At 32.1% G+C, this 26457-nt stretch overlaps 1 protein-coding gene across 8 annotated transcripts in view; it reads left to right on the top strand.

Annotated features, from left to right (window-relative positions):
- Positions 1 to 26457, top strand: part of FAM135A (family with sequence similarity 135 member A) — a 131229-nt gene that overhangs the window by 49079 nt on the left and 55693 nt on the right. For 5 of the 8 annotated variants that reach the window (XM_004769298.3, XM_045069364.1, XM_004769302.3 and 2 more), the window contains exons 5-12: positions 694 to 833; positions 940 to 1010; positions 2936 to 3109; positions 6136 to 6262; positions 6943 to 7096; positions 10994 to 11071; positions 17693 to 17742; positions 22860 to 23015. In XM_004769298.3, coding sequence (XP_004769355.1) covers positions 694 to 833; positions 940 to 1010; positions 2936 to 3109; positions 6136 to 6262; positions 6943 to 7096; positions 10994 to 11071; positions 17693 to 17742; positions 22860 to 23015 — 950 coding nt within the window. The remainder of the gene's footprint in view (positions 1 to 693; positions 834 to 939; positions 1011 to 2935; positions 3110 to 6135; positions 6263 to 6942; positions 7097 to 10993; positions 11072 to 17692; positions 17743 to 22859; positions 23016 to 26457) is intronic. The other 3 variants (XM_004769299.3, XM_004769303.3, XM_045069366.1) reach the window with 1 other exon arrangement.

Genomic DNA, 26457 nt, shown 5'->3' with positions numbered 1-26457 from the left:
ACCAAGCCCTGAGCCTTAGGTGTTCTTCCATGTGGTTGCCTGTCCTAGGAAATTCTAAGAATTTAGAAGCCACTTCCAAGGGATTGGGACAAAAGCCAAACAAATTCTTTATTCCCAGGGATTAAAGGTTACCACTCAGCAACCAGGACAGTAGCCAATCAAATGCTTTTTTATGCATCTTTGGAAAACTAAATTGCTTCCTTCTGGGAGTACAGATCAATTATTCCTCATAGAGTATCTACCTTGAGGGGCACCTGGGTGACTCAGTTGGTTAAGCATCTGCCTTCAGCTCAGGTCATGATCCCAGGGTCCTGGGATTGGTCAGGCTCCCTGCTCAGCCGGGAGTCTGCTTCTCCTTCTGCTCCTCCTCACCCCACACCCCGCTCCCTGGATTGTGCTCCCTCTTTCTCTCTCTCAAATAGATAAGTAAAATCTTTAAAAAAAAACAACCCAAAACTACCTTGAGATTTCCTGATGTACGTTTTCAGTTATATAACAGTTTTATAGTGGTTATCATTTACTTCTTTTTTATATAGAAATTGTTAAACTTTCAGAAATGTTCTAATACTGCTATAGAAAATGATAACAGCACTGGAGAGTAATAGAATCAAACTTAAGGTATTTAAAAGTATTAATTTACTTCTATTATATTTTTCCTTTTTACCTGTCAGTTACGTATCTTATTTGTTTTAGGTATGACTTTAGCCTTTCCAGCTTCAGTTCATGATTCTCTGATTTGCAGTAAAACATTTCAAATTCTGTATAAAAATGAGGAGGTTGTTTTAAATGATGTCATGATCTTCAAAGTTAAAATGCTGTTGGATGAAAAAAAGGTAAACATCTCTTCATATATATTTAGATAAATATTTTTTGTAGAGCCTCCAGGCATATTTCTAACTTTAAGTATTCAGCAAACCTTATGCTGTAATTTCTCTTCAGATTGAAGAAACCCTTGAAGAAATGAATTTTTTGTTATCCTTGGATCTACACTTCACAGATGGAGATTATTCGTAAGTAGGCTATTCAAACAATTAAAAATCTTTGACTGGGTGGCTCAGTGGGTTAAAGCTTCTGTCTTCGCTCAGGTCCTGGGATGGAGCCCTGGATCGGGCTCTCTGCTCAGCAGGGAGCCTGCTTCCTCCTCTCTCTCTGCCTGCCTCTCTGCTACTTGTGATCTCTGTCTGTCAAATAAATAAATAAAATCTTTTAAAAAAAAATCTTTAGTTTCTCATAACTGCTACCTATTCTCCATTTTCTAGTTAGAATTTAGCCTCTCCCTTTCTTGTTTATTTGAACTTCTTCTGTCTAATCATGGAGTCTCATAAGAGTAGTTAGGGCTACTCTTTTGTACCCATGTCAATTCCATGAGCCCCAGGTAGCACATCAGACAAGTTGAAGAAATAAATAATTTCCTAAACTCTAGAAACTCCACTGTTGGTATAATACCACTACTATGAGACATTTAAATATAACAGAACTCTCTTTCACTGTATCACTGACCATCTTTCTTATGGCATAAGTAATGCCATCTTTAGGTAGGACTCTTAATATTTAGAGAGTTTTCAAGACTGATGACCTTATACCTTGCAGTTGTTTGTAGTTTGTTAATTCCTAGAGTCCTTGAGGAAATTTTAGGACTGGCTGTTCTGAACTTGCTCACACATCTGAACATGCAGTCATATATTTTAGGGACACAGTGTACTTGTGTTCATTTAAAATAAGAATCAGATTTAACTTTTTTAAATTAATTAATTAATTTAAAAAATTTTTACATTGATTTTTTTTTGCTTATTTTTTTTTCCAGTATAACAGTATTCATTATTTTTGCACCACACCCAGTGCTCCATGCAATCCTTGCCCTCTATAATACCCACCACCTGGTACACCAACCTTCCACCCCCCGCCGCTTCAAACCTCTCAGATTGTTTTTCAGAGTCCATAGTCTCTCATGATTCACCTCCCCTTCCAATTTCCCTCAACTTTCCTTCTCCTCTCTAACTCCCCTTGTCCTCCATGGTATTTGTTATGCTCCACAAATAAGTGAAACCATATGATAATTGACTCTCTCTGCTTGACTTATTTCACTCAGCATAATCTCTTCCCTCATTTTAAACAAATTTATAAAAGTACTTCTTGAAAACTATACATAAATTTAGATAACACTTGTAGAATAAATGACTAAGCATTTACCTTTTGAAAGGTCTACTTGAGATATCCTCTTTACTGTCATGGAGAAATAAGAATTTTTTTATGTGGTAGTTCTGCTCCTTTGTAAAACTTGTTGATTACAAAGAATTCCTTAAGGGATTAAATTTTAAACCAAATCAAAATTTTGTAAATGAAGTAAGCTGAAATGAGTAAGTAGTTTCTTAACTATGGTACTTATAATATATATATGGGTTAAAATACATATACACACGCACACAAACACACTTTGGAAATCATTCTCAAAACAATTGTTTTAATTTTTTATGTGTATAAATCTAATAACAGACTAAATATCAAATATCTACCAGTTGCTTGCTTGCTTTCAAGCAGCACTTAAAAACAAAATTTTATACAATGAAAAATAATTTTAACTATCTTTTTGAGATTTATTACTATAGGATTTGACCTATGTTATAGTATAGTCTTAGAATGAACAGTATTCTCTATGGAATAAAATTTAGTGAAAGACAGAAGTAATTCCTAATCAAAAAAGATGCATTTTATAGGGGCATTAGTTAAAAAACAGTACATATCATGGACTGGTAGAAAACTAAAGGTAAAATCCGATTATTTTCTTATTACTAGATTTCCAATTTTTGTCTGATGCAAATGTAATGCTTTAAAAATTATTTGCATTTTAAATTAAAAAAAATAAATAAGTAACTATAAAATATTAGCCTTTACTGAATATGCCATACTTACATGCAGATTGTGTTGCTTTTTCTAGGGCAGATGATCTGAACACCTTGCAACTAATAAGTAGCCGAACATTGAAGCTGCACTTTAGCCTCCATAGAGGCCTTCATCATCACGTTAATGTTATGTTTGATTACTTCCACCTTTCTGTGGTATCCGTCACAGTCCATGCATCATTGGTTGCACTGCACCAGCCACTAATAAGGTAAATTTAACCAATACTCTGGTCCTTATTAATGTAATATCTTTTATTTTATAGTGTAAATGTATACTTTGATAAAGATAATTGAAGTAATAAGGAATTTCTATATTTATAATTATTAAATAAATGCTTCCATTTTATACTAGAGTAATAAAATAACATTTTAGAGCATGAGAACATTAGATTGGTAACTCTTTTATACAGAAATATAGAACAATCTTTGTCAAGTAAACTGACCAAGAAAAATAGTGCAGTGTGGAAGTATACATACAGCATTGTTTAGTCTGTACCTGTGTTTTTAAGCAATGCTGTACAGTGTTCATACTCTGAAAAAGTATATTTATTTTTTTGTTTCTTTGTCTCATCTGGATCACATAAAATTTTCTTAAATCTGTGCTATACAATAATTCTTGTTTTCTAAGTCATTAATCAATTTTGTGGCTCTTTACTAATAAAGTTTTTAAAGTATAACCTGTATCATTTGAATTTAAAGGAACCTAATATTCTAGATTATAATAAATACATTCAGATAGTTATTTTTCTGCCCACTTCCATAGGGAAATGGATTGTTTTTCATTGTATAAGAATACGTTTCAAGCTCTTCAGTTTTTTACAATACAACATCATCCTTTTGTGGTATGGGCGATAGATGGACACTTTCAAAATCAGTGACTTATATGAAAAGACTCCAAATTGATTTGATTTCTGAACTGTCTACAGTTTTTGTCAGTTCGGATTCCAACAACTGATACTTCAGGGTTATAATGTTGAACTGATTGATCATGAAAACTAAGTAGGTAATTCTGTATAATTACCCTGAGAATATATAGAAGACCAATACAAATTAACATAATGTTCACAAGTAACAGCTTCCCATGGTGTGTATCCTTACATTCTTTTACCTCTTCCATTGTGTTGTCCCATGGTTGCCTTGAGAGCACAGGGCCAGGAGGAAGTCTTCCCCTTTCCCCTAATGACGTGCTTTGCTTTCCTTACTCTGTAGTTAGATCTGTAACTGTTTGTTGTGCTCTCTTTGTCTTACCTCTTAAACCTTTGAAAGCTTGTTCTCCAAGTTGCTATAACTTCTGTACAGGACAGCGTTCCTGTTACATAGTTTTATTATAAACTTTAAAAAATGTTAGATGTTAATTGAATAAATTAATATGTAATAACATGATAGCTGAATGAAACTTCTTTAATAAGAAAGTGACTTTTTGAAATTAAACTTTCAAATAAGTAGTATACAATATTACTTTTTAGGTTTTTAATGCTTAAAGTTTATTGATAAGATACATTTCTTTAGTTTTCTGAATCTCCTGTTATAGTTTCAGTAAGAATCCTAACTGAAATATTTGAACCGTTCCTTTTTCTTTATAACTGTTCATTCTTTCTGTATAATGCTTAGTTTCTCTTCTGAGAAATGTACAAACAATTCATAGAGGTTAGCTCAGTTATTCATGTTGCTTGCTAAGGCCTGGACTAGAGTTAGTGATATTTACATCACTAATCCTAGTGAGTTAAATGTGTGCTTCCTCTTGCAATGCAGCAGTTTTTGCCACAGACTAGTAGGAGAAAGAGGCAGCTCATCTCCTAGAGACCGTCTACTGGAAGAAGACATTTTTGGCTCAGAATTAGAAGCCAAGAGGATTAACTGTTGGCTCTGGTTAGTGACTGGGAAAGACACTGAGGTGCTGCAGCAGCTGAGGTTGCTGTGCCTTACCCAGCTGCCATGGGCCTTTGTATCCCCTCTCTTGCGGCTAGAGCCTCGCCATGAAAGAAGCAGCATCTCTCCCTGCCTTTTTCCTTGCCTGTAAATGAGAGGTTGGAGAAGGGAAGCAAGGAAAGGGTAAAGAAGAGCTTTATGCTGGTGCATGCTGGTAGAGGGGTCATGTTAAGGGTAACATTCCTCACTATGCTTTGACAAAGTTTTTCCTGAAGTTTCATTACAGATGGGCTTTTTTCCCCTCTAAACAAAATGAAACAGTATTTTACAATCTCATCTTTTTAAGTGTTGTTTTTATTAAAACAATTTCTATGATTAACCCAACTACAGACCTTAAATCAATTATTTGTAATAAGTGGAACCCTACAGAAGATTTCTTGGTTTTTTTACATAACCTATTTTTATATTTGAGCTTTTTAAATTATAAGTTTTATGACTCAATTCTGAAAAACACATTGTAGTAAGTGTAATTTACCATTGACTTGCACCTCCCTTCTTTGCTGGGATATGGATATTTAATATTTGCAAAGCAAATTGATTTTGCAAATGAAGACTGCTTTCTGCTTATGGCAAAGTTGATTCACTTTTCTGTCTTTTCCCTTTTGCCGAACTGCCAAATTGTCCAAATGCTTTGGCCTACTTACAATTAGCCAATACTTTATCTCAAAATTGTGTATGATTTTAAACAGTCAAGCAGAATATGCTTATTGTATAGAATCTATAGTATATTAAATGTAATGTTAATACTAACAGCAGTAGTTCGTATAATATGGATTGAGACAGTACCTTGAACTACTTGAAGATTGTCTTAATGGTGTTCATAGACTTGTAGTAAAGGGAAAGGAAATATCTTCTTTTTGAAAAATAGAGAACAAGTAGATTTAGTAATTTTTCTTTTACTACATTTATGTAGGAAACTCTTTATTTCTGTAAGTAGAATCAATATACGATTTTTAGGTTTTTAAACTCGGTACCAGTTCTGACAGTCCAGTATTTCCAAATTAAAGCTTGATCCTCATTTGTCGTTTAGCTACTCTGGATCCCACAGTTTTATCTTTAGGATTCTTTAAGACTTCCTGAAGCCTGATTATGGAGAAGTTCTCTCAGGCATCTACTCTTAGTTTTTTATATATTCATTGTCTTTTCATAATTATTCCAGTTATTTAAAGGAAAAAGTTAAGAATACTCTAGAAATTATAACCTTGCAAATCGCTGCTCTTTATTCTTATAAGATTTTCTTTTGTAAACATTTAACATTTAAATAGACTGTTATGGCAGTAATAATGTGTAATACTTATTCCTCCAGCTTTCCTCGCCCTGTGAAGACTACTTGGTTAAATAGAAATGCACCAGCACAAAACAAAGATTCTGTGATTCCTACCCTTGAAAGTGTGGTCTTTGGTATTAACTACACAAAACAGTTATCGCCAGATGTAAGAACTAATACATTTATACTCCCTTTTTTCCCTCTTATCTTAAGTGAAGTGTTTTTTAATTGTTTCATCTGTGAATGTGATTTTTTTTATTAATTGTTTGAGCTCAACAACGTACAGATCAAGTTAGATATGATCTTAACAAATTATTTATTGCAAAATTTAACCTGATAAAGATTTACCAGATTTAATGGGTAGAGATCTTTGACAGCTAGTGCCTTTTTAAACTTGTTACTACCACTTCTTGCTCCCTTAACAGAACTGGTAAATCACTCAAAGGAGCTTGTAAAGATCAGCTGCCAGAATTGAGACCCAGCTTGCAGTATTACAAGTACAATTGCTATTCCCTTGGAAGGAGAGGGGCTTATGCTGTAAAAGCAGAGTATCTGTCCCTCAATGCAAATGGAATTTGAATCTCAAATTTTCAAAAACCATAATTTAATCTGCTTGCTTTAAAAACCCACTGTAATTGAAATTTTTAGAGTCACATTTTATGTTTTTAAATAACTTGTATGAATAAGAGCAACTCCCTACAATATTGCTGATTTTTTGTGTGTGTTTTCAAATAATTAACTAATAAACGCTTGGGATTCTTTCCTTTAATTTTCTAAGTTTCAAATGTAATGTATTTAGATTTTTGGTAACTAACACTCTATATCCCAAATCTGTTCTTTGTTTAGGGTTGCAGCTTCATCATTGCAGACTCCTTTCTACATCATGCCTATCATTTTCATTATACCCTTTGTGCCACTTTGCTGCTAGCCTTCAAAGGATTGCACAGCTACTTCATTACAGTAACAGAAGAGATTCCCTCTTGTCAGAAACTAGAACTGGGTATGTTAAAAGTAGTCAGACCTAACATATAGTTCAATTCTTCTCTTCATTCTCATTTTGCTAGTTAGCTGCTTTGCCATAGTTTTTCTATACTAAAACTATAATGTTTGTATGCTTCAGTTTTACTTCTCTCTCAATTCCATCTTTTTTGACTCTTGATAATTACTTTCTGCAATTGAAAAAAATTTTTTTACGATATTGAGAAATAACTTCTTGGTGTTAAGTTTGAAGTGAGTCTTTTGATAGCTTTTTAAAAAATATATGTCAATATTCTACTCCTATTAAAATCAGAAAACATACTAGAAAGCAAACATAATTACCTACAGAATTTTGGAAAAATAAACTAAATCTGTGCTTCTAAATAATTAACAGTCTAAGCAGATTGTAGGTGCTTGAAACATTTTTATGTACATTTGGCTTTAAGTGATCTCAGATCTTAGTTCTTTTATTTCACATCAGAATAATAACATTACTCAATTTTAACATTTTAAATTTATTTAGATCTCTAAAAATATCAGCCTTGGTTTTAGTCCAACAGTAACATCTGCATATATGTTATAGTATGCAATAAAAAATCATATTGCCTTTATTTTGTATATACCATTTATAGATTGCAACACGTATTGTGCACAAGATAAATTTTGGGGATGAGCAAAAATAAGTTTTTATTCAGACCTTTTATGATAGTTTAAAAAGCTTTTCTTTTCAAACATCAGGTAGTAGCTTATAATAAGCACATTTTAATTATCTCTTCAGAATAAATTAATTTTATCAATATATACTTGAATAAATCAAGAATTACTTTTAAATTTTACTTGAATTAATCAGTGTTCTTTGTTTATTTCTTTGTTTCTTAAGGATCTCAGTCTTAACAATATTGATGCACTCTTAAAAATAGTCACTGTTACTGAAAATAATTCTTGGGCTTGAGAGTAATTAGCCTATTTTTATAATTGCCTATTTAGGGATACAAAAGAATTGTAAGAATATGTAATGATTTGTAGCTCACTTAAATTCAGCTGTGAGAAAATGCTGGATATTGTGCCATTGCCTATAAGCAGCTACTCCAGTGGATTTGATTAACAGATATCGTTCAGTTGACCATTTGGAATACTTAATTCAAGTATCCCAATGTTTATACAGAGGTACAAGCAATAGGGAAAAAAATTTTTTTTTACTCATATTTTCTTACCCAAGACAAAAATGGTGGAATCCTTTTGATTACTGTTCTCTGAAATACTCTTCTTCCTTGCTATTTTGTATACTTAGAATTCTATTTCCCTTAGGAAAATCTATTTCCCTTGGGAAAATCCCTTAGAAAATGAAAGAAATGTTTGTAAAATAGAACTAATTTAGGCTATCATTATCCTCAACTAATGGAAAAATTATGCTCCATATATTTTTTAATTTGTTTTTTGGGAACTCCAGCACATTTTCTTAGAATCACATTTATAAATTTTGGTTAGTGACCAAACTACCAAACTATTAAACCACAATATTAATGAAGGACAGTACACTGTACTTGAAAAATGGAATTATAATAAAAGTGGTATGGAACTCTGAAGCCAATGTATGATGGTATTTCTACAAGAGAATTTGTTCATTGTTTAGATGTTGAATGAGGTAGTAGAATTCATGGAGGCATTATCTTGTAGTTTAGAATGCATGTTTAGCTATTTCTGTCACTAGTTTTGGGACTGTATATACAAAGTGGATTTCATTTGAAAGATAGGGTGATCAAAGGGAACCAGATGTGCGTGACTAGGAGGAAAGATAAGGACATCCAAAAGGCAGAGGGTGTAAAGTAGCTCTGGGAGTGAGACTTCTTAATGGTGTGAGTTCCTTGGGATTTTTATGGGCATCTACTTTGTCAGGTCCTGAGCTAGATGCTGAGGAAAAAATATGGTCTCTCTCTTTAAAGAGCTTTGACTTCTCCTCTTCCTTTAATAAGTGATCAGTCCAGCATGGGGATGAAAGGAGAAACTCACCCAGAGAGATGGGACTTCCTGAGTTTTTAATACGGAGAGTCATATATGAGGTGGACCCATAAATGCCTGTATAAGGAAGACATCTATTTGCATGTAATATTCAAATAGACTTAACATGTAATACTTGAGAATAAAAAACACATGAATCACATTTTAACTTAGAAAAAAATATTTTTCTTTAAAAAGATATTTGCTGGTAAAATATATAATTAGTAATTAAAATGAGCATCTCTTCAAAGCACAGATTTATTTCAAATACACAGTATTAGCACAATTACTAGTTTATTAATCTAAGTCAGCATGATAATTCATTTATCAGGTTTTAAATTCTGTCATGGTAAGGATGGATTTTATGTTATATGAATTCGTTTGACCTTACACATGTAATATAATATAGAAAATACCATAATTAAAAGCCCTTCCTTATATTTAATTTCAGGAGTTAGTTACAAATGAATATAAACTTTATTCCAGATTATTTGATAAAATATCAGAAACCAAATTCTAAAGCAAACCTAGACTCTAGTCTTAAATAAGCAAATAATAGTGATAAATAAAATTACTAGTATCTCACACATCCTACCTACTCAAAATATATTTGTTGAATAAATGAATTAATGAAATGGCACAATACAGTTTTTGTTGTTACTTGAAAAGTATATAGACATCAAAACAAAGATGATTACAGTTTCCTAGGAATTTTTAAAATCAAGACTCATCTTCAATAAATATTTATTGGTAGCAATTTAGGTTATTCTTAAAATTTTCATATTTATATTTTCTGTTTATTATAAATTTTAATTTATCTTGAATGTATCTTCTAGGGAACATCTAAAAATTCTTTTAACTATTTAAAACAATTACATATTCTGAATTATTAACATTATTTATTTTTATCCTAGCAAAATTAAATTCAAGTACTAGATAATACTTCCATAAAACACTGTTGACTAAATATCATTATATTCACCAGTTTTAATAAGTGGATATAAAGTAGTTTCGGTTTTCTTTCTTTTTTTTTTTTTTAAGAAAAATTCGTTTATTTTAGAGAGAGAGCAGGGCCAGGGGCAATAGGAGAGGGATACAGAGTCTCAGGCAGGGTCCATGCCAAACATAGAGCCTGACTCAGGGCTCGATGTCAGGACCCTGAGATCATGACCTGAGCCAAAACCAAGTGTTGAACAATTAACCAACTGCACTAGGCAGGTACCCCTAAAATAATTCTTGAGTAGAGGATGTTTGTTGTATTTCTTTACACTATTTGATATTTTTCTTGAGTTTTCAATTAAGTATGTACTTAAAATCTTAAACTATATCGTGCTTTAAAAAATGTGTCTAAATTCTATTCCCTCTTTTAAAATAACGCCTTAAATTCCTTTCTGCTTTTGCTATTTTCTTTTCTCCTAGTTGAATGATGTACATTTTCTTTCTTTTTTTTTTTTTTTTTTGATGACATGTAATTAAATACCGGTTTGGTACAAGGAGCTCTTACTGGAAATGGAAGTCTGGAATCTAGGAAGTTCTGGAATCTAGGCTTTGGCAAATCATGTAATCTTTCTAGGCCCTAGTATCTATACTTGTAAAAGCAGGGGTTGATCTAGGTCATCTCTGGGATCCCTGCCAGCTCTGAAATTCTGAGTTCAAGAAATTAAAACATAAAAATAATATTGGATTATGAGATGTTGAATGGTACATCATTTAAATAGACAAAAAGAGCAAAGCAATATAAACTTGAATGTACATCATTTACAATTCTAATAAGCTAATTAACTGAAATACTCTGCTTTAGTGTTCTAACTGCACTCTCAGATCAATACTAAGTCAACTAATAAGAAGTTGGAAAATTCTAGTAAACTTTGTTGTAAAAGGAGTATTAGTAACTAGTGATGTGTGCAATCCTTATAACTAGCCAAGGCCAACATGCAGGTCCTTTATGAACGCCTTCTCAGAAGAAAACAGCCACGAACCCAGAAAGACACCTCTCTAGGTATGTTTAAAATAGGTTAAGTAAGTAATCCCTTTTTATTAGTATGAAACTTTGCTTTAAATTAGTGTCAAATTTCATAAATATGTATTTATTAATATAGAATATTTCTACCACTATTAGTTTAGAACTTCTAGAATCAGTTTATTTGTAGATAAGCTTTGGTTAATTTCTTAATTTATAATATTGCAGTTTGTAATTAAAACTTGAAATGGTAAATACAAACCATGGCTTTTTTCCATATTCTTTTTACAGTTCCTACAAAGAGCACTATTTGGAAACCATGTTTATTGCCAGAATTTGTTGGTTTAATGTTATTAAAGAAATAAAGAAACCACTTCAGTATCTAGTTTTGCTTTTTATGTCAATTTGGATTTATTTTTTTATTGTTCTAAACTTAACAAACAAAATAGTATCCAAAAAAGGAAAATAGTATCAAATCACCACTATTCCGATATTACTATTTTCAGGGAAATATTCTGATCTCATTATTTTATTTATCTATTTCCCTGTATATTTTAGACTTTCGTTCTTATATAGCAATAATACTTACTGTCCTTTCATAAGTATATTGAAGGATTTTATTTTGTGTTGCATAGACGCATTGCAATTTTTAAAAAAATTATGAAAAGCTGTAGAAATAAAAAATAAAATCATAGTGTTTGTTTCTTGGTTTTCAGAAGTATGAAAATAAGGAAATTAAGGAGAAGAAATCTTTCTTATTACTTCTGAGATGAGAACTAGCTCAGAAAAATTTAAGTTAGGCCAATTTTCACTAAAACTTTTAATGGAAAAACTGATCATATTATCAGGAAAGAAAAAAGAAAGTTTAAAGATGTATTTATGGTCATTATTTTAGAATAAATTTTTATATTCTTATATAAAATGAATATAAAATTAAAGAAGTCATAGTATGAAATTTTAATCATTTCTGACATGTTTTAGTGTCCTTTTAGCAATAAAAATATACTTCATGTTTAAACTATTGTATTGCCAGCCTATCAGTTTACATTTGAGTATTCTAAAATTCTAAGTTAACTGTACAGGATGCTGCTTATATAAATCCTATATAAAGAAGGTCCCAGTTTTTGGTTGGGTGGGAAAAGACCTGATTCAAACCACAGTGGAGTTAATTAAATAATATTTTCATTGAGATACTAGCCTTAACATCTAATATTATAATGGCATTTTCTGAGCTATGTTATAAATATCTGTTGAGTGAATGAATAGATGAATGCATGGGTGGTTTAGAAAATAGATTTAGTCTGCATTTACCATTTGACCTAGCATCCTCAATTTTATTAACCTATATCATAGAAATATGAGTAGTATGTAAAGATTTATGTATAAGCATGTTTATTATAGTATTATTACTGACAAAACACTGAAAATAAGTACCTATCAATTGACAAAGATTAGAATATGGAGGAAATCATAAGGCATTCACACTAAGGAATATTATGCAGCTATTAGGAAAAAAAAAATCTTTAGGGCTGCATACCAGATTTCTATGTAGAATTGCTGAGAGAAAAAAGCAAATTGCAGAAACGTGTAAAATACAATCATATCTTTGTAAAAAAGTGACTCCAAACCTCCATACTTCATTTTATTGTACTTCACAGCCACTGCATTTTTTACAAATTGAAATTTTGTGGAACCCTGCATCAAACAAGTCTGTTGGCAATACTTTTCCAACAGCATTTTCTCACTCCATGTCTGTGTGTTATATTTTGGTAATTCTCACAATCTTTCAAATGTTTTCATTATTATTATATTTGTTACAGTGATCTCTGCTCAGTGATTTTTTTTTTAATATTTTATTTATTTGACAGAGAGAGATCACAAGTAAGCAGAGAGGCAGGCAGAGAGAGAGAAGAGGAAGCAGGCTCTCCACTGAGCAGAGAACCTGATGTGGAGCTCAGTCCCAGGACTCCTTGAGATCATGACCTGAGCCGAAGGCAGAGGCTTTAACCCACTGAGCCACCCAGGCGCCCCTGTGCTGAGTGATTTTTGATGTTACTGTTGTAATTGTTTTGGGGGCACCAAGAACCACATCTACATAAGATGGTGAACTGATTAACAAATATGTGTTCTGACTGCTTCACTGATCAGCTTTTCCCTCATCTCTCTCCCTCTTCTTGAGTCTCTCTATTCCGTGAAACACAACAATATTGAAATTAGGCCAATTAATAACCCTACAGTGGCCTTGAAGTATGTAAGTGAAAGGAAGAGTTCCACATCTCATTTTAAGTCAAAAGCTAGAAAGGATTAAGCTTAGGCAAGGATGATGCCTTGAAAGCTGTGACAGGCCAGAAGCTAGGCCTTTTTCACCAACCACTTAACCAAGGTGTAAATGCAAAGGAAAAGTTCTTGAAGGAAATTTAAAGTGCTGTTCCAATGAACACATGAATGATGAGAAAGCAAAACAGCCTTGCTGCTATTATGAAGGCGGTTTTATTTGTTTATTTTTTTTTAAAGATTTTATTTATTTGACAGGCAGAGATCACAGTTAGGCAGAGGAGCAGGCAGAGAGAGGAAGGGAAGCAGGCTCATCGCTGAGCAGAGCCTGATGCGGGACTCGATTCCAGGACCCTAGGATCATGATCTGAGCCAAAGGCAGAGCCTTTAACCTGCTGAGCCACTCAGACGCCCCATGGAGGCAGTTTTAGTAGCAGTTTCACTCATGTGGAATTTAAGAAACAAAACAGATGAGCATAGGAAAAAAGAGAAAGAGAGAGACAAACCAAGAAACAGACTCTTAAGTGTAGAGAACAAACTAATGGTTACCAGAGGTAAGGTGGGTGAGAAAATGGGTAAAATAGGTGATGGGGACTAAGGAGTACACTTGTGATGAGCCTGGGTGATATATGGAAGTTTTGAATCACTATATTGTATACCTGAAACTAATATGATACTGCATGTTAACTAACTGGAATTTAAATACAAACTTAAAAAAAAAAATCAAACCAGCCACAATATTCCCTTGAGACAAAACATAATCCTAAGCAAGGGTCTAACTCTCTTCAGTTTTATGAAGGCCAAGAGAAGTGAGGAAGCTAAAGAAGAAAAGTTGAAAGCTACTAAGATTGGTTCATGAGGCTTAAGTAAAGAAACTGTATCAATAACATCAAAGTGCGCAGGGTGACGAGCAGGTGCTGATGGAGAAGCTGCAGCATGTTCTCCAGAAGATCTAGCTGAGATAAGAAATGAGGGTGGCTACACTGAACAATGGATTTTTAGTGTAGACAAAATAGCTTTCTACTGGAAAATGATGCCTTCTAGGACTTTCATAGCTAGAGAGAAGTCAGTGCCTGGCTTCGAAGCTTCAACGAACAGGCTAACTCTCCTATTAGGGGCTAATGCAGCTGGTGACTTTAAGTTGAAGCCATTGTTCATTTGCCATTCCCTAAATCCTGGGACACTTAAGAATTATGCTAAATGAACTCTGCCTTTGCTCTGTAAGTAGGGCAACAAAGCCTGGATGACAGCACATCTGCCCACAACATGGTTTACTTGGTATTTTAAGCCCACTGATGAGACCTACGGCTCAGAAAAAAAGATTCGTTTCAAAATATGACTGCTCATTGATGGTGCACCTCGTCCCCCAAGAGCTCTGATGGAGATGTTCGGTGAAATTAATGTTGTTTTCATGCCTGCTTAACACAGCATCCATTCTGCAGCCCGTGGATCAAGGAGTCATTCTACTTTCAGGTCTTATTATTTAAGGAATACATTTTATAGGGCTGCAGCTGCCATAGGTAATGGTTCCTCTGATTGGATTCAAACAAAGTAAATTGAAAACCTTCTGGAAAGGAGGCACCATTTTGATGCCGTAAAGAACATGTGTGATTCATGGGAAGAGGTCAAAATATGATCATTAAAAGGAGTTTGGAAGAAGTTGATTCCAACCCACATGAATGCCTTTGAGGAGAGGAGCTTAGGACTTTTGTGGAGGAAGTGCCTGCAGATGTGGTGGAAAGAGCAAGAGAACTAGAAATAGAAGTGGAGCCTGAAGAAGGGACTGAATTGCTGAAATCTGTTGAACAAACTTGAGCAGATGAGCACTTGTTTCTTATGGATGAGTGAAGATAGTAGTTTCTTGAGATGCAATCTACTGCTGGCGAAAATGCTGTGTTGATTGTTGAAATGGCAACAAAGGGTTAAGAATATTACCTAAACTTTGTTGATAAAGCAATGACAAGTTTTGAGAAGATTGAGTCCAATTTTAAAGAAGTTCTGCTGTGGGTAAATGCTATGAAACAGCATCTCATGCTACAGAGGAATCTTTCATGAAAGAAAGAGTCCATGGATGTGACAAGCTTCATTGTCTTATTTTAAGAAATTGCCATAGCTACCTCCACCCCTGATCAGTCAGCAGTCATCAACATCAAGACAAGACCCGCCATCAGTGAAAATATTACAACTCACTAAAAACTCAAATGGTGGTAGTATTTTTTTAGCAATGAAATATTTTTAAATTTATGCACATTTAATAGGCTACAGTATAGTATAAACATAACTTTTACATGCATTTCTGATGTTTAGGGAAACTAGAGCATTTATTTGACTCATTTTATTGCAATATTAGCTTTATTGTAGTCTGGAAGCAAATTTTCAATATTTTTGATGTGTGCCCTATGTAAATGTATATTTGAAAAATATGGAAGGATATGTTTTACACTGTAACCTTGGATTACCAGCAGGAGCCAAATTAAAAAAAAGGATTTATGTGAGACAATAATTCACTTTTATACAGTTATGTATAATTGTATATATGTAAATAAACTTTAAAGAGAAATTAAAATAGAATTTTAAACTCATTTGAAAATCCTAAATGATTTTGAAATCAATTCTAAAATTTTTAAGTTTTGCTTTGAAATATTCTTTAAGATGTTTGCCTCATCTTGAAGTAGCTCTTGCTAGCCATAATGCAAACATACCAGCTTAATGCATTTAAACTCCTGTATGCAAGAACTAGAAAAATGTATCAAAACTCAGAACTTTAGAAAGTTCTTCATTTTTTAAAAATTTATAGGTAGGATATCTAACTTACTAAGATTAATTTTACTGATTTTTTTCCTATCAAAGGAAAAGCTTATGAGTAATGTGAAAACAGACGTTGACATATGGAAGTTATGACTTTAATACAGGTTCTGCTAGCTTTTTTTTTTAATTTTGGAAAACCTGTATTAGAAGCTATTGATTGACAGTAAAATAATTTGTGAAATATTAGCTGATTTCCTTAGTCATCAGTGGATTGACCAAATTTGCAATCTCTCTCTCGTATCTAAATGTAACTTTATCAAATTTAAATGTTTTTTTTATCAAATATTATACACTAAAGTCTACCTTATGAAATAATGATCTGATGAATAAATTCAGGGATGTCTCTGAATCTGTTCTTGCCATTTTGTGAGAATGACCAGTTAACAAGGTTGTGGAACAACAAGGTTATGGAATTCTGTGTAATTACAGCTATGCTAAAATAGTTCTTGTAGGAGAACTCATTTTAATTTGATTTTTAATTAAAAATTAGGTGTATCTAAGCATATTTCAGGCCTTAGTGAAATTCCTTCCCTGTAAAAAAATGGCCAGTAAACCTTTCTGTTCTGTTAGTTTCTGTAGTCCCTTATAAATATTATCGTTTTAATTATAAATTAATCTGTACACTTCTTATGGAGATTATAGCATACATTAAATATTGGATTGTATGGAAAAATTTTGCCCTAGTTTTAGGCTGTCTTATAGAAAACAATGTATTAAACTAAACTAAAAACTTAATTATTGTTGAAAAGGATTTGTCATTCATTACCATTAAATAACCTATGCTCCAGGTAATTTTTAAATATGTTTTGGCTATAAAAATTAATTTGACTTGAATTTTTTTAGGAACACCTTTTCTAAAAAACAAAAAAGCATGTATATATCTAAACAAATGCTAAACTTTATTGAAATTTACAGTGTATGAAATGCAATAAAACCTAATTATAAGTTTGATCTTTTCTGTGATGCAGTTGTGCAAGTTACTTTAGGTCCACAGTCAGTATTTCCTTGACAGTGTTAGCCTCTTATGAGACCTGGAACACTGATAATCAGAACACAGAATTTAATAGTTATGTTACCTGCATGATTAATGTGTTCATGTCAATATCTTACATTGAAATTCACTTCATTGAATATAGCCAGATACTTCTCAACCTTCTGGTATTTTAAAGGTAATATATGCTTAAAAACCTGGGCTTGAACTGCACAGGTACACTTATACATGGATTTTTTTTTTTTTTTTCAAAAGATACAGTATAGGATCGTAAGTGTATTTTCTCATGATTTTAACATTTTTTTCCTCTAGCTTATTTTTATCAGAATACAGTATATAATACATATAAAGTACAAAATAATGTATTAATCAACTTTGTTATTGATAAGTCTTCTCCTCATTAGTAAGCTATTAGTAGTTAAGTTTTAAGGGAGTCAGAAGTTAATACACGGATTTTTTTACTGCAGCGGGGGTTGATCCTCCTAACCCCTATATTGTTCAGGGGCCAACTGTATTTAGATAATTTCAAAATAGTTTTCAGATCTAACATTGAAATATTTCCTCTAATTACTCTTTACTCCTTTCAGAGGAAATGGATGTAGAAGCTCGACTTACTGAACTATGTGAAGAAGTTAAGGTACTTGGATTTCTTTAAATTAACATTATCGAGTTATTTTAGTGGATTCTGTTTCCTATTCTAAATATTTCATCTAAGAAAACTTAGTAATGATTTATCCTTCCTCATGGTAGGGATCACAACTTAGTGACTTTGGCTTCAGCATAAAATTAAATCTTTAAAATGTACTTTATTCTGCTTATAAATGAAATAACAAAGACGATTAACTGTCAAAAGCGTGCGCTTTTTTCAGTTTGTTTACTCAGAAGAATTTTTAGACAAATTTTTAAAGCATCCTTAAACTTCTATATTTTTATAAAATGATAGTTTAGAAATAAAAATTGTTTTATTTCAACAAATCAGTGTGTGTCTCAGACCATTTTTCCACTAGTTTATTCTTGAAATTAAATTGAATATATTTTTCTTAACCTCCCCTCTTTTTTTGGTGATGGAACTAAATGTTCTATTTTAAAAGTTTTAATTTTAAGATCACTACGTATTTCACTCTCAGTTAGCTACATTAATGGACAAAATCAGATACTTGAGTCAAACAACATATATTTGGCTTTGGAATGTATATCTGTATGTAAATTTGAATGAGGTCTAGATCCCTTTGAAAAGGTATCTACCTTCTCCTTATACAATTATACATTTGCAGGATATACAAGTAATTAACGTATACTCTCCTAAAGGCTTTCCTCACAGCTCAAATAAGATAAGTATTTTCATTAAGAATCATTAATGTTGTTATAATAGTTGCCAAAACACTAAACATTTAGAAGTAATCTAAGATGTATGCGATTAATGTTAAAAAAAAAATCTGCACTATTTCACTGAGATATTTGAATAAGTAAACACTTTCGAGTGGAAAGAGAAATAGTTACTGGAAGATATGTTTTTAACTTAATAATTGATGTATCTGTATCAAAATACCATTGGAAATGTTAAAATTTGATTTATTTTAAAGCTCACTTGAAGAAAGTAATAATGATTTAGGAAAACTTTAAAAATCCATATTATTGTAGAGGGACTTTCCCAACTGTATGTGAAAATGTAAATAAAACTATAGTCATGGAAATATAGTATGACTTCTCTAAAGAATAAAAAGACAAATAAATGGAACTGAGTATCACTGAAACAATCATGTCTAAGAACTAAATATTTGATGAACTATCACAAACATTAGGTTCTCTAAGTAGTATGGTAAAATTAGTTCTTTTTACCATGTTATAGAAATTCTAAAAAGACTAGAAATGTTAAATGACCTCCAAAATTAGGAAAAACACTTGTATATACATGTGTATGTAAAAATCTGATCTTGGGATATGAAATAATTTCTTCAGAGTAATAGTAAAGAACAAAGTATGATATTGATGATTTGAAACTTTTTTAAAACAAATACATGGTAGATTGAAAAGTTGAAAGCAAGCAATATACTTGGAAGAAACTATTTGCAGTATTTAAAACTGGCACATGATTAATGCTCACAGGCTATAAAGTGCACCTATGTAAAGTTTCAAAACACCCTGTGAAAAAGGGATATGCCTATATTTCACAAAAATGCTAATACATTTGCATAAACATGAATATAAAGAATTGCATTATTACTGTAAATTCCCATGTAGCCTTTTAGGAGAATTAGGCAAATTTCTGTATACTGACATGGATTATCTAATTCAAGAAATATTTATTGATCCATGATGCCAGGTACCAATTTCACGCTGAAAAGCTCTTCAGGATATATTAATTAAAATGATTGGAGAAAAATATGAATATGATTTTATATATGTTTCAAAAGCTAAAAGCTGTGTATGAATTTGATCGTGTGTATATGATTGCATATTAAATATTTAAAAGGAGATATATGTAATATATACACATAAGATACGTATATATTACACATGTGTATATGTATTCTAAACTTAATAATACAGAAAAGAGTTGCATGAAGGATGGGATTATAAAGGGAAATTTTTATTCTTTGCTCTATATCCGTCTATGTTAAATTTTAAAAATATGTGTATTCATGTATTACTAATAAATTTTTTAGGTACGCATATTTAAATTTCAGTATATAAATGGACATCATATAGTTTAACATCAACAACTTAGGGTAAATTTTGGCAGCAGATAGACTAGGTAAAAAATTTAATACTTGAAGAATTCTTACAAATCAATAGGAAAACCTGATACTTCCCATTTTTCAAGTTTGCATAGGATACCCATTTACAAAATAGGCTAATAAATGAAACATACTCACTTTCACTAATTATCAAACAAAATTTTAAATGTTCTCATATCTTTTCTAAACTGTCAGATCGGCTGTGATTTTCTAATAATGTAATGCTTGTTGAGCTGTGGTAAGATAGAGATTCTTTTATATCTCTCATAGATCTCTCACCTTGGAGATCTTTTTCAGAGACTGATTTGGCAGTATATATCCAAAGACAGAGTATTACTTCTCAGTCAGTATCAAATGAACAATCAGACTCATATACATTATAATTTATAATATAAGAATATTAGCCTAAGTAAATACCAATGATAAGAGAATGGTTAAATGAATTATGGGATACTTGCAATCTAAAAAAGTTACATAACCTTAAAAATGTGCTTTCAGTAAATGATTGACGATAGAGGAAAATCCTCACTCAACGAAAATGGCATAATAGTTTATGATTCTAGAGTTTGTGTTTATAAGTGAAAAAATGAAAGGCTCTACACTAAAATGAACGTAATTTTCTTCTTTATCTATTTTCCTAGTCTATTTAAGTAAGCAATATTTTGTAATCAAGATTAGTGACTGCTATGAAAAAGTGCATGTCCATGCAAGACAAGATAATGAATGTTACTTGGGAAAATACTTTACCATTGTAAGATCTTATTATTCCTGCCTTTATACATATAAAACAGCTTGTCAAACTTAATCCTAATTTCCTTTTGACATAAAAATATTATTATTTATATTTTGAGACATATTATAAAGATTTATGTAAACTCGAGGAGTAATTTATTTATGTTTGGAAGGATGCTTTCTTAATAATGAAAGTACTGAAGTCCTCTCAGAGCTTGGTCCCATGATTTCTGAAAAGTAAAATTAATAATTGCAAGGTATCTAGACAGCCTTGCTCTCGGGGGATTAAAAAAGTTGTTTACATTATTCAACCTATGGCGAACTAAGAATTATTTCTACTTGTGTGTAGATTTATACTAAGAATAGCACTGCTTGCCTTATACAACACTCTCTAGTTACTGTCAAGTGCTTATTCAAGTCTTTTTCTAAACTCCGTTGAAACTGTTCTTGGAAGAAGGCTGCATGCTTCCATTTATTTTAGAGAGCACTTTAATCTTCTCTATGTTCTTAAAAGAGACGTGAAAAACTTGTTAGTTTCATTCCTAATACATCTATAAACTATTTCCTGGGGCAAAATACATCTGTAGGTTTATTGTACATTGATGATTCAATATTTATTACATGTTGAGTCTGTTAGCTTCCATTCCAGAATTCTGGAATTTTTCAACATTTTCTGAGTTTGTCCATAAATTTGGGGGTCTTTTTCCTTATCTGAAGCCTGTAATTCCTTATTCATCCATTCATTTATTCATTTACTAAATATTTAGTGACTACTGTGTACTGGTAACCAAAGTCATGAGAGTAAAAAGACATCATCCCTTTCCTTCTTACTAATTTTGCTGAATTTTTGTTTTATGTCCTCTCTGAGTTAATATATATAAGTAGAAGCTCAGTTTGCAGGGGGAAGAAGAAAAGCCTGCAGAACTGCAGGCTTCAAAATGAAGTAAAAATAAACTGAGTAAGGATCTATCATATGTCATAAGCAACATTTTGAGTTTTTTGTTGTTTTTTTTTTTTTTTAAGAAAGGAAGGGTAAAGATATAATTAGTACTCTTTAGGATATACTGAACTAGAATACCTTCCTTTTCACATCCAAATATAGTCATCTAGTAGGTGATGGGTCTAGAGCCCTGGAGAGATGTGATGCAGATAGAAAGATTTAGCAGTCATTACTATATAGATGGTATGGCTTTCAACCTTAACCTGAATAGACTACTTCTGCCTTCTTTAGGATGGGGAAATGAAATCAGCATCTATCTATATACTTAACGGTAGATTTCCTAGTATTACTAGTAATTGAAGGCAAATTTTTCTAGCAAGATATTATCTGCCTGAACACTGCTGCCTCAGTGAATTAACAAAAAGCTTGTCCTCATAGTAAAAATGCTTGTCCAAAAGAGAGGAATCATTCCGATTTATCGTCTTTTATTATTCTTTGTCCAAAAATCCTTACCTATTCAAGAAATACAAATGCCTTATAAAAGATTTTACATTTCATTGTATAATTAATTTTAACTTGTATCATCAGTTTAGGTGAATATTTAAATAAATGAGTAATTTAATACCACTATTAGAACACTCACAACAGTATATTAAAATTGTTTACCCACTTTTCTTTCCTTACTAAACTGAGCTTCTCATATTAATCTTTGAGTTAGATAGGAATGTGGGCCTTAGCATTTAAAATGTGCTCAGTAAACAGTGGGTAAATGGAATTGTTAGAAAAGAGAAGTGTTTGACGACTCTCTAAGAGAATTACCATACGCAATATGGAACCTTAGGAAAATAAGAGTGAAGGAAAAGCAGTTAGTACTTTAGAAGGTATCTCTCTCCCTTCTGAAGAGTTATAGATCTTTTAAGTACTTTACTTAGCAGATTGGAGAAAAATAATCTTATTTTAAGATTTTATTATCTTCTAAAAATTTTATAACTTTCATCATGATTTGTACATTGTTTAAAATTCCCAGAATTCTAGGGTTTGAAGTTGATCATGCTCTGTAGAATCCTGATTTGTAATTTTAAACTATATTTGACATTATTTCAGTAACAAGATATCTCAGATACTGAAAGATCAATTAAGTTGTTGAAAATTGCTACAGTGACTATCACATAGGAAAAGCCATTGGTCACTTGATCTCTACACATACAAGCACATGCACATACACACACACACATTTCTTTTTAAAACTAAAAATTTGCTTTTGTATTAATGTTCTCAATAACACATTATATTTAGACATGGTAAGTCTCAAGGAGCAGTGAAGTTCTTTTCTTGTCATTTCAGAAAATAGAAAATCCTGATGAACTGGCAGAACTTATAAATATGAATCTTGCACAACTTTGTTCACTTCTAATGGCTTTATGGGGACAGTTTCTGGAAGTTATAACGCTACATGAAGAACTAAGACTTTTATTAGCACAAGAGCACCATACTTTGAGGGTAAGTTAAAAAGTGATGTTAGAATATTTTGATGTAGAAAGTTCTTATGAATAAAAAGACTGATATTTACCCATATGTTGATAAATTGGAAAAGAGACATTTACTATTGTGTTACTGTTTGATTTCTTCTTTTAAATATTTTATTTATTTGAGATAGAGAGCAGAATGAGAGAAAGCACAAGCAGGGATGAGAGGCAGAGGGAGAGGAACAAGCAGATTCCCTGCCGAGCAGGGAGTCTGATGCATAACTATATCCCAGAACCTTGGGATCATGGCCTGAGCTGAAGGCAGCCACTTAAACTACCAAACCACCCAGCACATGCTCTATCTTAGTTACAATCCCTGCCAGTAAGAAAAATCATCCAAATGTAACCAAAACAAAAAAATATTTTGTTACAGTCTAGCCCCTGGAACCCGAGAACAGTATTATAGCCAGATAGCCAGGTGTCCTTAGGAATAGAAATCAGGAACAAGAGAGCCACCTTAAACTTTAGAATCTTTCTCTCCAGTTTTTCCTCCTTTTGCCTCATTTAGGGATGTGTATTACAAACCCAGAAGGTCAGGGGGAGTATAATCTAGACATACATGTTTACTGAAGGCTTACTATGGACCTTGTGCAGACATTTCTGTACAATTTTATTGTATAACTTATCAAGAGGCTTTGATATACTAAATGTCTGACTGCTTTTCCAGTTATCTGCTTAAATGTTCTGTACACACATTAATTTTCCTGACCTACTTGCAGGTCCTCAAAAACACTAGTTTTCTTGTTTCATTTTTCTTTTCTTAATTATAAAACATGAAAATCAGAAAAGTGCATAAAACATGCACATTTTAACAATTAATTAAAAGCACATATCCTTTTAACTCTCGCCCAGATCAGGAAATAGAAAATTGTCAACAGCGCAAAAGTCCTCTGTGTGTTTTCCAGTGTCTGTTCCCACCCTGACATTGAGAAATAATCACCATTCTGTCTTTTGTGATGAGTTTATCACTTCTCTTTTAGTTTTACCATCCATTTATGCATACTAAATAATACAAGTTGTTTTAGTCTATTATGTTATTCTGCCTATGTTACTGAATTCTATATAAATGAGATCATGCAGTGTATATTATTTTTATCTTGCTGCTTTCACTCAAGATTGTGTTTGTGAGATTAATTTGTTTTTGTCAGTAGCTATAGACTGTTTATTTTCGTTGGTGTCGTATATTTCATTTGCATATACCCACAATTAGCGCATCCACTCTATTGTTGGTGGACATTTGGATTACTTCTAACTTCTAGCTACTACAAACCAAACTACTATAAACATTCTTGTGCATATTTCCTGGCATGCCCATTTCTCTGACTGACTTGTAAGGGAAATTGCTGTACCATAGGATATGCATAACATCAGTTATTTACTAGCAGATGCCCCACTCTTTTCCAGAGTGGTGCCAGTTTTCACTCCCACCAACACTGGATGAGAGCTCTTGTTATTCCACATACTCCCAAACTCTTGATTTTGGCAAATTTTCAAAATCTGGCTGGTCTGGTACCATTGTGGTTTTAATTTGCATCTCTCTGATAACCTCTGCAATTGAGCACTATTTTATGTGACTATTGGCTGTGTAGATTACTTATTTGTGAAGTGCCTGAAAATTGTTTGACCATTTGTCTAAAGGATTACCTTTGTTTTTCTTCTAGATTTGGAATACTTTTCTATGTATTCTAAATACTGGCCTTTGTTATATTTTTGTAAATAAATCTCTTGTGTCACAATTTGGCTTTTTTCACTGTCTTTGTGCTGTCTTTTGATAAACTAGAATTCTTAATTTTAGTGTTAGTGTAGGTAGAAGAGCAGAGCAGAGGACAGACATAGACTTCTCCATACTTGGACATAATAAATGCAGATCAGCAGGGAAAAGTTCGGATTTTAGATAAATGATGTTGGGACAATTAAGTGTTCATGTGGGAAAATACTATATAAAATTCAATTCCAGGTGGCTTGAAAACAAATATGAAAGCCAAAATCATAAAACTTATAAAATATAATAGAGAAGTTACAGAGGAATTACTGAAGTAGTACAGAATCTTTTCACCAGTATCAAAGTTACTATTTTGGCATATTTTCTTTTATCATTCCTTCTTTTATAATTAGGTACATACATATACACATACAGATGTAATGCATTTTTTTCCCCAAATCATTTGTTAATTGGAGGCATCATGTTCTTTTTTCTTTAAGATTTTATTTACTTGAGGGAGAGAGAAAGAAAACGGAGGGAGAGGGAGAAGCAGACTCTCTTTTGAGCAGAGAGCCTGATGTGGGGCTTGATCCCAGGATCTTGAGATCATGACCTGAGCTGAAGGCAGATGCTTAACCTACTGAACTACCCAGGCGCCCCAGCATCATGTTCTTTTATCCATAAATACTTCAGGGTATATTGACTGAGAACAAAGGTACTTTCTTGCTTAACTATACTAAAGTGATCAATTTTGTGAAATTTAATTTTGTTACAATTCTGATACCTAATGTAAAACTCATTTTAAATTTTATCATTTGTCTTAATAATGTCCTTTGTGACTTTTCCCCTTTTCCAGGATCAAATTCAGGATCACACATTGCATTCAGTTGTCATAACCCATTAAATTCTTTAAACTTATTCAGTCTGAATAGTTCTATTTTCTTTGTCTTTCTTGAAGAGTATTGGCCAGTAGTTTTGTAGACCATTGTTCAGTTTGGATTTCTGTGATGTGTATTATGTTCCTTGTGGTTCAATGCAGCTGAACAATATTAGTGGAAATACTATATTTCTTTTTCAATCAGTTTTGATAAATTATGTTTTTGAAGGAGTCCTAAACTTACTAATTTATTGGCACCAAATAATTATAATATCCTTCACTTATATTTTTAACATCTGTAGTATCTGTAGCATTTTCCCATTTTGTTCCTGATATAAGTTATTTGTGTCTTCATTCTTTTTTTCTTGATTGGTCCCACCAGAAGTTTGTCATTTTATTAGTTTTTTCAAAGAACTAACCTGATGTTAATTCTCTCTTGTGCATTTTGTTTTATTAGGTTTGCTTTTGACTTTAGTATTTCCTCTCACTTTCTAAAGGTTTATTTTACTCTCTTTTTAAAACTTCTATAAGTAGATGGTTAGCTTATTAATTGTAGTATTTCCTCTTTTCTGTTACACACATTTAAGTTTATAGGCTCCCCCCTAAGTACTGCTTTAGCTACATTCCACAAGTTTTGATATGTTGTACTTTTTATCATTTGATTCTCAATATTTTCTAATTTTTGTGAGCAATTTATTCTTTGATTTAGGGTTATTTAGTTTTTTTTCATTAATATATAAAATGGCTTATTAAAATAATAGATGCATCTCCTCCATTTTCTGTATATAAACAGAAACAATATGTAGGTCAATGACAGGACTCCATAGGAACTACTTT

Source organism: Mustela putorius, unplaced genomic scaffold, assembly GCF_011764305.1.
Source record: "Mustela putorius furo isolate JIRA1106 unplaced genomic scaffold, ASM1176430v1.1 tig00003927_pilon_pilon_pilon, whole genome shotgun sequence".
NCBI lineage: Eukaryota > Metazoa > Chordata > Mammalia > Carnivora > Mustelidae > Mustela > Mustela putorius.
This window is presented reverse-complemented; position numbering and strand designations above follow the sequence as displayed.